Source organism: Pagrus major, chromosome 12 (genome assembly GCF_040436345.1).
Source record: "Pagrus major chromosome 12, Pma_NU_1.0".
Lineage (NCBI taxonomy): Eukaryota > Metazoa > Chordata > Actinopteri > Spariformes > Sparidae > Pagrus > Pagrus major.
This window is the reverse complement of record NC_133226.1, coordinates 14,283,529-14,296,524: the sequence shown is the minus strand read 5'-3', so window position 1 is coordinate 14,296,524 and position 12,996 is coordinate 14,283,529. Positions and strand designations below refer to the sequence as shown.

The following is a 12,996-nucleotide window of genomic DNA, read 5'->3' as shown; positions in this document are numbered from 1 at the left end:
ATGTTATTATAAGTGGATCATCCCGTTATTTGGACATTTTGGACTTGATTGCAGGCTACTTCTTAAAGGATTACACACTGATTGCTCAATCAAAAGAAGACATAACCACGAGGGAGCCCAATTCTCTTCAATCTATCAACTTTAGCATGTGTGTTTTTGTACATGTGTGTGTGCATATAATGTAATACATTTGCATTTACAATAATAAAACAAGGTTTTAACTAGTCATGTAAGGTAGTATTTATTTATTCATTGTGGCCCTCTGTGTAAATGCAGTCCTGCTATGTTTCGGCTTTGAGCAACCTGTAGATGTAGTGAACTAACAGCTGTATGTAAGATGACATCTGTAATAGATGCAGTTTACCATGTTATAGAAAAGTTTCAATGTCTTGTGCATGTGATGTCAACTGTAACTGTAATTCTGCCTGCTTATGAAATATTTCAAATAATTGTCTGTGTACTGCACTACTCCCAGTCCTTGTATTGGTGAACTCTCCGAAGTATGCAAGGATCTGAGGGGATTAATATCTCGCTCAGTGTATGTATAGTTCGTTATATAACTTAGTATAAACTGTAGTGCAAATCCAAAGTGAGTACTACATTTAAGATCAAAGATCAATGGGAACACTTAGCATTTGGATTTTTTTTTTTCTTTTTACATTTATTTGTTTATTTTTTAATTAAAGCTTTTCCAATTAAAGAAGTTAAATGGACAAGTTGCATCTTTTCCTTAAAATTCTAACGGGCAGTGACTTTAACCAAAAACTCTTTCTGAACAGAGCTTTTTTCCATGTGTAATATTTGTGAAACGGAAACTTTGTGTTTACAAGTTGCTTTTTAGGGCATACAAAATGCTTTTGTTCATCAGCCAGACATCAGAGCGCAAAGATCAAAAGTGGCTGTGTTTACCCTATAGGCCATTGATAGAACATGTACCCTATGGCATAGTAAGGTAATGATTTATATTAGGGTCCTTGTTTTTGTGTTTGTTAAGTATTTGGTAAAAATTAATTAGGCCCTTATAGAATGCATATTAACATGAATAATAAGTGTTAATTATGAAGTGTTAATGATAGCATAATAACCATGTTTATTGTAAGATTAAAGAGATGTTAGTTAGCACTTATTAATAGTTTAGATGCCAAAGAGCGTGAATAAAAGCCAACTTACCTTTTATTGTTAAACCCCTTTTGATGCGTTATTAAGATTAATACATACTTTATTATGCATTTATAAGTAGTTAACTATGCTTTTAGCAGCTTTTGGATCTAATGCAACAACAATGACTTATTAAGCTTAATAAATTCTTCATTATGCACTTATTACATTTTATTTATTTTTTTAAAATATTACAAGAAATGCAGCACGCGCTCCAGCCTGGAATCAAACTTGTGCCACGAGGATTTAGCTTTGGTACATGTGAAATGCTGACTAGCAGGTGAGCTTCGACTCTAAAGACCTTATTACCAATTAACTAATGCTAATTAGTAGGACCTTACTATAAAGCGTTGCCAAGGGATTTTTTGGGCTCTAATTGTTATTCTTTGTGCTAATAGGGGCTGTCAGCTGAAAGAACATAAACAATCTTTTTTTTTTTTCTTTTGAGAAATGTTTTGCTGTCTTTGCAGATTCATTCTATGTTGTCTCAGACGGCATTTTCCTCTAAGTCACTAAAGATTCACTTAGCAACACTGATGGCATGAGACTTATTAATGGCCATGTGTTTTGGCCATGTTTTTTCAATTATTAGTACTTAAAAAAGCCAGTTGAGTAAACTCAAAATCATTTCCTGTTTGGTCTGTTTATGTGTTTGCACCTGCGTCCGCTCACATATCCATGAGCCTGTATTATTGTGCTTCCAGTCAGTTACATAAAGGTCTTATTGTTTGTTGGTAACTCTTGGGCAGGTTTGAACATTGAAGCCAGATTACGGTAAGGATTTCTACCCAACAGGATTACCTCTAGATTTAAGCACCTTATTTAGTTCCAAGCAATGAAAATTAGCCATAAGCTCATCTGCTGAGTGTGTATATAAAGGCCGCCTCACACTCAGAAGCCAATCTGATCGAACACCACAGACGGTTGTAGAATCTTAATCACTGTTGCTTCTGTGAACCAAAACAGGTAAGAGAGGCTGAAATTTGACTGATTTTAAGATAATTTACCATCTAGTTTCATGTTTGGGGAATACTTTGAATTAATGCTGAAACAATCAGCAAAATCTTTTGAGATTATGGTCTGTGAAGGATGGAAACTTTCTGCTCTGTCGGCTGTAACTGCTGAAATAAGGACTTGATAATCATGTAACTGTATAATGTGATGTTACAGTTTCAAGATGGACTTTTTATAGATATTTTGACACACAAATAGATTTTTTAGACTGCGTTGTGTTGCTCCAGCACAGGTATTATATAGTGCTGATAGCATATACAAGAGATCAGGAGTTGTTGGATTATTTTGTGCTGTGTCACGTAATGATACTATTATATTTAAATGTTCTAGCCCTAATATAACTTATATGTATGTTCATTTCAGAATGGGATCCTGTAAGCTGGCCCTGCTGCTGGTCTTTGTGGCCTGTGTAGAACGTTGTCTGTCCGCCTCCTGTGTCGTCGACAGCTTCACAGTCAAAGAGGACTTTGACCCCAAGAGGGTGAGTGAATTGAAACACACAAACAAGCATGCACGTTGTGAAAAAATAAGAAAACAAGAAAGTAAAATAACTTCCGACTTTATGCTTTTCATTGCAGTATTCAGGAAAGTGGTACGCACTGCAGAAGAAAGACCCAGAGGGCCTGTTCCTGCAGGACAACATCTCAGCTGAGTACACCATCGATGATGACGGCTCCATGACCGCCTCCTCCAAGGGTCGTGTCACTCTGTTTGGGTAAGTCAGAAGGCCAACAAGGGACTTTTTGTACTCTCAGGGATGATAGACTTGATTTTCAAAGGGTCAGTTTGGTCACAAAGACCTTCTTCACTCCCGAGGGCAGCTCAAATATTCTGTTACCAGGGTCAGCAGTTGAAAAAGGTGCTCAGGTTCTGCTCGTGGTCCACCTGCAGATTTATGACAGAAACAGGTGTAAGCACATTCTGAACAGCATTAGCTACAAGCCGGGTTTTCCCTGGATTATGGAGGATTAGGAAGAGGTGTTTTTTTTACACAGGAATGTGGGCTTGAATGCACTTTTACAAACATCTTAAAAGTTCCTGCAATTGCAAGAATGAAATATAGCCAATATTAGCCAAAAGATTCACAATTTGTTTCTCATTTTTCACTTTGATGCTCATATGTTGTTGCAGCTTCTGGGTTGTGTGTGCTGACATGGCCGCCCAGTACTCCGTCCCTGACCCCACCACCCCCGGCAAGATGTTCATGAACTACCAGGGACTGGCCAGCTACCTGTCCAGTGGAGGTCAGTCGTGCACACATACTGTACCCACCTCACACATATCACCTCCTTCCTCCTCACACAGACTAACATCTTCATTTCTCTCTAACCAGGCGACAACTATTGGGTGATCGACACCGACTACGACAACTACGCCATCACCTATGCCTGCCGCACCCTGAAGGAAGACGGCAGCTGCGAGGACGGCTACGCCCTCATCTTCTCCAGGAACCCCCGTGGCCTGCCTCCAGCCATCCAGCGCGTCGTCCGTCAGAAGCAGGAGGACATCTGCATGGCCGGAGAGTTTCAGCCCGTCCTGCAGTCCGGAGCCTGCTAAAGAGAAAGAGGGAGTAAAGAGAGCTGAGAGAGTCTGAGGGGTGCAGAAGAGTGAGAAGACAGAAGGTGTGCATGTGAGGGTGATAATGTGCAGTAAATGGACAGATACAAAGAGTAAAAAAAAATGATTGAGAAGAGGAAAAACATTAGATGACAGTGAAACCTTTCCTCCATTTATCGCTTTGTGTCCATCCATTGTTTGTCCAATGAAAATGTCCCTGTTCCTGTGGTGTTTTAAGTGAATGAAAGATAAAATAAAACATATTTTTCTAAACAAATACCACTGGAATGTTGTCCCTTTTGTGCCACGTGTATTTGTTCATGTACACAAATCACTTAGTAGTCAGAAAACAAAGGATAAAGCTGTTTGAAGCATAAAAACACAAAAACTCAAGCAGCTCAGGCTTGAAAACATGTTGCACTTTGGCCATGTAAGTCGCTGTGATCCCTGCTGAGCTCAGGAGAATGCAGCCAAACCCAACACAATACGCACTGAGCAGTAATGGGCTTACTGGTGGTCTGATGTTCAGAGACTGTAGTCCTATTATACTAACTCAATTAGCAAGCTTCAGGGCTCAGGATCACATCAGGAGCTCCCTGAAGCCACGCGTTGCTTGGATTTCAAAGTTGACTGGCAAGGTTAGAAAAAACACCACTCTGATGCCCAAGTGGTCCTGATTGGGTTTCATTTTTTTATGTTACATCACTAAAGAGGTAAAATGCAGTCAACTTCAAGGAAATGCTAACTGACAGAGAGGCAGAAGGACAGATGGAGGCTGCTTGTTTCTATTGCTGGGGTTTAATCCTGCTCATGTTATGCAACAAGCTGGAAGATAATGGTGCTAAAGCCAATAATGGTGGCACAACACACTTAATAAATACAAAACACCTGATGTCCTGGATTACTTCATGGAGGACAGTCAGCAATCCAGCCTATTTTTAAATTCTCTTTTTTTTTATGTCAATCTAGAAATCCACATTTCCAATAAGCAATTTATTGTCTCTTATACACTTTTCTTTTTCCTTTTCAATGTGACAGTTTGAATTAAATACAGGAGGAAATCATAGAGGACAGTGTAATAATATTTTTATTGTACTTCGATCATTAAACTTCATTGTGACTCAAGAAATCAACTTTTTCTACAATTTTCCTAAACTTAGATTATTTGAATGCTGCCTTTAGAAGCTTTGTTCTGTCTCGGTACATTATTATACAGCACAAAAACAATACAGAAAGAAATGCATTGGAAACGCATTGAATCAAGTTACTCTTTGCAGTGTTTATCACCTCCGTCACGGAGGCTATGTGTTTGCTTGTGTCATTTGTTGGTTGGTTGGTTTGTGAGCAGGATTACACAAAAACTACAAAACGGATTTCCACGAAACTTGGATGGAGGATGGGTCTCAGCCCAGAATAGACCCCATTAACTTTTGGTGTGGATACAGATAAAAAAGAAGGATCCAGAAATGTTTTTTTTTTTGACATTTTTGTTGATTCCTCAGGGAATAACACATGGATCTTGAAAAAACAGGTGTATTTAGGTGGCTGGTATCTATGAGTGAGTACAATCTGATGTGTATCCAAATAAATATTTGCATCCAGCGAATTTAATTATGTTTTATCTGACATTGGATTAGACTTGATTGAATCAAAGGGGACTATTGGGCCTTGGCGGAGGTATACGTGCTAGTCAGTGCCATTCTAGTAGACTTATTTTTTCAAGATGTCAAATGATGAAAAACTTTTAAACCCATACTGGAACAGTACAATGCAAGAGTCTCCAGTGCCAGTGTTTTATAACACAGAAGCGTACTAGACTGATTGATTTGCCCTAAAAATCAGCAGTGTCACACCACGTTCTGTTATTTTATTTTATTTTTAAGCATCTCACTATTCATAGTTTACTAAGGACAGAGTTAGTTAGTAAGTACGATATAAAACTCCCTTCTTATTCTATGTTCTGCACCATGGTTAAAAGTCTTAAAATAAAAAATATAAAAATAACTTTGCTTTGCTCAGCTTTATTTGGATCCCAGTTGTAAATTTGGAATGCCAGACAGGGGATTGTGGGTAATCTCTGTGATGATGACACTGGTTGGCGGGACAGTGCAGGAGGCCAAAGCTTCAGTCACGCTGCCCGTAAACTAGCTAAGCTCTGATTGGATCAGCTGTTTGAACTCACTGTATCATGTCGCTGCATCCAGCCAGAAATAACCAGCTCTGTGGCAGAATGGACTTTACTGTTCAAAACTATCTATCTTATATAAAAATTGTACATTGTACAACCTTTAAAGAATGAATTGGATATGACTTACAAGATCTGTCCACTAGAGTGCAGTAAAACAGCATCAATACTTGCTTTGCTTCTGCTTCAGCAGTCAGAGATTCAATCCACCAGAGACAGAGAGTGATCACATCACTAACAATAAACGATACATATAAAGGGTGGATGTCTTCACAGAGCGTAAGGCAAGATGTCAAAATGCTTCCAGTTTCTGTTATTTAGCTGAACTTTATCTCCAAGAAATTTAGATAACAAATGAATAAGTAAATGAACCTTATTTCTGGGCGACAGGGTTGGAAAAGTTGATAAATTGACACCACGGCAGCCAAACAAAGGGACTGATTCATCAGTGTCCAGTCAGTCATAATAGAAGTTTGACTTCTGTGGCACTGAAAGATAACTGGTGCTATTGTGTGTGTAATTGTGGGCTCAGGGTGGGGATGAGATTTGATCTGACTGAAGGGATTTTTGTCGTATAGCCTGTGACAGTTTTCTTGCCCGATGATCCTGTTGTGCTGTATTTGGGTGGTTTAGAATACACTGGACAAATGCATTGTACTTACAAGGTCTTCTTCTTTGTGTATTTCTTTTTCTTTGTGGTTTAAAGTCACATGACCTGCCAGGTGATTTCTAGGGTTCAGGTTCTTGTAAGGTGTGTTTTTTGTTTCATGTCTAAAGGGCCTGAAACGTCACATGATGGTTATAAATGTTCTTGGGAGCATTATCTATCTATTAGTGTGCGTGCGTATACATTGAACTGAACTGAACTGATGAATGAACTGATGAACAATAATACATGTTGGACCAAACGATTGTGGCTCATAATTGCCAGCAACGCTTGTTATTGCTGTTTCAATGTGTACCAAGGTATCTAAATCTAATAGGTATGTATGTACAAATGAATGATCTAATGTGAAGTATCGGCCTTCAAGACATATTTCTAATACCAAGAGAATTGTATGCTAAGTGGGTGAGACGATTCAGTCTGCTCCTAGTGCAGTTTTCCTTGTTTCAGGAAAAGGGTGAGTGCATCTCTTGCTATAAAACAAGTTGAGATGGAAAAGAAAAACTTGTTGTTTTTTCAAATGTTTGAATGAAGTTTTAGGAGTTAAAATTTGTTTTTGCAGTGCTGCTAGCTGTCCAAAAACTGGCCCAGGTTTTAAAAGGTGTTGAATGCTGTTAATCCTACAGAACAAAGACACATTTTATATCATGGGTTCACTCTCATTCACTTACATTATAGAAATACTTTCCACTTGAGGGGAATTGTGTCCTCATGGGGTTAGAGGGGATTTTCTTTGTCTAAAACAGACACCTTCCCATTACATATCAGCAGTCAGCTGCTTAGAGGGGTTAATGTGCGAGGCATTAAAATAATGAAATAATGAAATGCTGTTGATACGGGGTGAACTACTGTTATTATGATCACAGGAACAGTGTGAGACATTTATCAGACTTTCTGTTATCTGTTTTGCCAAATGTCTACCTGTTGACATGCTCACTAAATGTGTTGACCTGCTGTCTCTCTTTTTTTACTCCTTCCGACTCACCTGACTTTCTTTCTCAGGTTTTATGACTCTTTGAGTCGTCCGACTGGGAATCTGCCGGAGGGGCCTTGACAAATCTGTCTGCATGCTCTGTAAACAGGATGTGCCGTTAGTTACAATTTCAGGGGCGGCACAACAAGAGGCTCATGAGGATAACCTGAGGCTGGAGTAACCTGAGGCTCAAAACAACAATTTTGGAAATTGTAAACCACCTGAAAATGTTGGCATGATTGTAAAATGTCTACTCATAAACAGCATAATTAATGTGGAGATACGGTGGAGTCACCATTGCATAGTAAGGTCAAAAGGTCATGACCTTAAATTATAGGGTTGATGGAAGTCACAGTGGGGTTGTTATATGTGCTCAGGCAGGACTTGGTTATTAAGGGATCAGGTGATACAATACAGTCACATTTTTTCCTCTGAAGTGTAACAAGGGGGAAAACCCCCCCTAAAATTACTCACAATGGAGTTACGTCACTTTATTTGTGTGTCTTCTAGCTTCGAACTCACAGATAAGCCCGTGTATACAAAACAAATATATGGACAACAGAATGGCAGTCATCCTTCATCATTTGTCTCTGAAATCTCCGTTGCATGTCCCAACACTTACACACATATTGTGTGCCTCTGAACGATTTTATTTTATGTCGTATATTCTGTGGCGATGCTGATGAAGATGTTTGAAGAAAAGCTCTGCCGACACTGTCTTAGTTGTATAACAAATTTATTACAATAAGTTCAGTATCGTAAACAAGTAACACGTTACTTGGAGAGTCTCCAGCCGAATAATGAGAACTCTCCCGAAGACATGCAGACAGCTCCTTATATACCGAGCTTGTTTTGGTCAAAGACTAAATTACCACACATGATCCACATCAAAGAGGGTCAGATAAGAAGAGAGGCCTCTTCACCTCTGACCCAGGACTTCCATGACTCTGTTAAACTTTAACATTTTATACCTGTTACCTTGAATCATTAACCTCTTACCCCTGACCAAATCATCTCAAGGTCAGGGAGGCCCCAACAGCAACTAACATTTCAATATGTTTTCCAAATACTCATATTAATATGCTGCATATAACAGCAGACACCTCATATTCCCCCCTTCGGGACTAGTCAGAGTCCCGATAAACAGAATATGAACAAACATGTGCACTTTGGTGTCAAGAATGATAATTCCTCCAAACATAATCTTAACAATACAACAATTTTTAATGGAGTGTGAAAGCGAAAAACCTGTCTGGCAGCTATCTTTCCTGAAATGTCCCTCAAACAATCTAGACAGGAAAATTATTTCACGGCCCCTCTGCCCAGGCGGCCACATATAGTACTCCAACCCAATTAAAAGAGGAATGTTACTCAGTCCATATAATGATATAATGTTAAGCAAATACATATGGAAACCTCAGCAAATAAATTCAAAAACATGTCCACTTTTAGGCTGGTCGACCCATCGCACCTTCCAATGGACCTGTCCCTGCCTATCCCCAATGTCACTAAGGACCGAAAAAGAAAGAAAAAACTGAGGTCCCAACATATTAGCCCCATAAAGAATCAAATCAAACATGATAAATTGTACAGATCACCATGCAAAAATAATATTTCATACATACAATACATATATATGTTATTACATTTTTCATTTGTCATTTTTATTCTTTATTCTTTATTTTTCTAAACACCAGAACTTGTCAACTTGTAGTTCCTCTGCAACGTCGATTCCCAACGTAGTGGTGATGACATGTTTACTCTGAACCTTTTCACAACGTCTTTGTTCAGAGTCTTTCATCCATTTTGATTGTCCTTATTGTACTTTCTGAATCCCTCTAACAGCTTGGGATCCTTGAATCATCAACCGCCCTCATAGCGGTCATCCCCCAATGTTGTTCTAAGGGAAAAAAGAAAACACCAACCAGTATCTTTTGTGGAAATAACATGCAATTCAAATCATTGAATACACTTCTAAAATAAATGTTAAAACTATAAGTATATTAGACGTGGTTAAAATGGATATTTCTCCACCAGTTCACCTTCCATCACTACTTCCTCATCCTTGTCCGAATTAGTCCTCTCTAATAATGGCATCTGAACCTGATCTCCTGGCATCACTACACCAACCCATCTCAATATCAAAGCCTTCGCAAAAGTCAACAGCAACGTGCAAAAACAAAACATCACACCTAATGATAAAAGTACTGCTATCATAATTTAAACTAGCACTGCTCCTACTGGCCCTAATTTCTCTTGCGACCAAATATTTGCAAAGCCCTGTAAGGTGTAAGTAATGTTATCAATATGATCTGCCAAAAATGTCACTCCATACCATGGAAACAATCCTATTCCCCCCTTTTCTCCTATGCTTGTTCTCCAATGGTAGGACTCCAGATTATGAAATTGTGCTAATTCTCTTTTATTCCTACTTCCAGAAGTAACATTAGATTGAACCTCATCAGATGCTTCTCCCTTCTGGACAGCAAAAACCTCATATAGAAGTTTCAGTGTTGCCATATAGCAACACCCTGTCCACCCATATGGTAGAAATAAATAAGCATTTTCACCACAAATCCACCAAATATCCCTAAAATTGCCTATAGTCACATTTCCAGGCAAAACTTGATGTTCTACCATCAAAGTTCTACTTGGCTTACGTTTTGACACTTGAAAAGTCACTTCATATAACTTATTCACATCCTTTTCATCACACTTTCCTAAATCCATCATGTAACCATCACACTTGGACATTCCCATAAACATTCCAGACCCCTTATTATTCTCATTTGAGCAATATTCCTCTGAACCGTCTCAGATGAATTTACAACCTCCTCTTCCTCTCTTTGCAACCTTCTCTTTACAACCTTCTCTTCCTCCATCTCCTTACTACTATTCACACTAATCCCCATCTCTAACATAAACTTCCGACTTTCATTTACCATCTCTTTAACTTTCAAGGATACTTTATCAAGTGTCTGTGTCACATTCACCAATTTCCTAGGCGTCAATGTTGGCACCAAGGTAGTACTCTGATATGAAACGTTAACATTCTTTGTTGGTTTCAAATTTAAAATAGCAGTCTCCATCTGTGTGTTATTTACCCTTGCAATGGTTACTTCAACAAGTCTCAGGTTTGTTATCATAAGTCTCACCTTACGAGTTATGTAACCTCCAATCCAAGAGTGACTAAATGAAACAAATTTAAACTCTGGCTCTCGATAAGTACACATATACTCCCCTTCATCTTCCCATGCAAGATTACGCACGGCAAGTGAACAATCACCCACATCTTTCTTATACCTTATGTCATTGTACAATAAGTACTTCCTTTTTCCTTTGCCTGTCAGAAACATATGTAGATATTCTTTTGTGCAAACTAGCCATGTATGCAACATCTCATTTCATCTTCAAAAGGGCCAAACTTGGTCCCTTTCCACTAGTACGCAAACAAGGTGTTGGCATCCGTCTTCCCGTGGCCAACTCATGCAGTGTCATATGCAAATCACGCAATTCACTTGAACGACATATCATCAAAGCCAATGGAAGTGCTGCTACCCAATTTATACCTGTGTGCTGACAAATTTTAAGAATACGATTTTTCAAGACTCCATTCATTTTCTCACATATTCCTTGGCTTTGTGGATGATAGACTGCACCAAAACGCTGTTTAATTCCTAATTTTTGCAAAATCAATTTTACTGTCTTGTCAACGAACTCTTTCCCATTGTCTGAGGATATCCGATCTGGAAGCCCCCACCTGCTTATGACCTCTCTACACAAAAACTTGGCAAATGACTGAGTGTCCTTCCGCTTGGTTGGACAAGCTTCAGGCCATCGTGAAAATCGATCTACCACAACCAACATGTACCTCTTTCCTTCAACTGGTCTGATCATGTCAACATAGTCCACAACTAACTCACGCATAGGACCCCTTGGAGTCGGAATGTGACCAGTTGGAACTATCATACCCCTCCGAACATTGTTTTTCAGGCAGATTGTGCACCTGCCTATGACATAGTCAATCTGTTCAAGCAAACACGGTGCCCAAAAACCATATTCCTTCGTGATCTTTCTCCTAACTTCCCCCCTTGCAACATGAGCTAACCCATGTGCCTCCTGTATCATTAGACCTAACAGGTCTGGAGGAGCTATTATCAGCCCCTCATGATTTCTCCAAAGACCTGTAGAATCCTGGGTGGCACCTCTGTCTTTCCACAACTGTTTATCAATCTCAGGGGCAGCATCCTGCATTAAAATCACATCTCTAAGTGTGATTCTATCCTCCAAATCCACTTCATGAGTAACCAACAAAACTTTGCCCACTCTATCTGCTCCTGTGACTGCTTTCGCCACTTCATCAGCTGCTTTATTACCTTGTGTGACTCTTGACATATCTGCTCTATGTGCTGCACACTTAGCTATCGCTATCTCCTTAGGCTTCATCCTAGCATGCAGCAACTTCATTATTTGAGCGTGATGTTGTATTGGAGAACCATTGGTTTTCTTAAACCCTCGGCTCTTCCACACTGATCCAAACAGATGACACACATTGTGAGTGTAAGCAGAGTCTGTATAAATTGTCACTCGCTTACCTTCTGCTAACAAACATGCTTCAGTTAGCCCCACTAGTTCTGCAAGCTGTGCAGATGCAGGCTGCGGTATTACTTCAGCCTTCTCCACAACAAAACCCTTTGCTTGAGCTTTTACAATAGCATATCCCACACTCAACTTATCTCCCACACGATAACAAGATCCATCCGTCCAATACTCCAAGTCTGCCTCACGCAATGCGAGGGCTTGTAAGTCTGATCTAAGCCTTGAGTATTTCTCTGCTTCTCGAACACAATCATGCGGTTCACCATCCTCTGGAGTTGGCAAATTTTCAGCTGGATTCACTGTAGCACATCTTGCTAAAGTGACATCTTCCTGCTCTAGAAGCCTATGATAGTCTCTAAGCCTTGGCATGGTCAATGTATATTTGCCATAGTTCAGAAGTTTTCTAAGACTATGATGAGTAAGAAATGTCACCAGATACCCCATTATGACAGATAATGCCTTATACAGCCTGTTTCTTGTCCTTCTTCTTATTGTCCACCAGTTGTATTTGATTAAGTTTTCTGAGGGTTTCTTGGTCCTGCTCCTTCTGATCATGTTCCTTTTTCCTGTATAGCTCCACTTGATGTGCTATATGATCTGTATAAACACCTTTAGCCATACTTCCTAGACCAACTACCTCCGCCAACTTGCTCATCACTGGCAGAGGCAGTCCCTTCTGTATTTTGGCTCTTAGGATTGACTGCTCCATTTGATTCAAGTCCGGGTCATTTCCTGTAACATTTCTCCATGTTTGATGAGCTCTTGACACATAGGCTCTTGGGTTCTCCTCCTGTCCTAGTGGCTCAATAAAGATATTATCAGGATGTACATTTGTCGGAAATGTTT

At 39.4% G+C, this 12,996-nt stretch overlaps 1 protein-coding gene across 1 annotated transcript; it reads left to right on the top strand.

Annotated features, from left to right (window-relative positions):
• The first annotated feature begins 2,536 nt into the window (after positions 1–2,536).
• rbp4l (retinol binding protein 4, like) lies at positions 2,537–3,729 on the top strand. The gene is made up of 4 exons (XM_073478358.1): positions 2,537–2,653; positions 2,751–2,887; positions 3,304–3,416; positions 3,506–3,729. The coding sequence occupies exons 1-4, from the start codon at positions 2,537–2,539 to the stop codon at positions 3,727–3,729; spliced, it is 591 nt and encodes a 196-aa protein (XP_073334459.1).
• Positions 3,730–12,996: the final 9,267 nt, after the last annotated feature.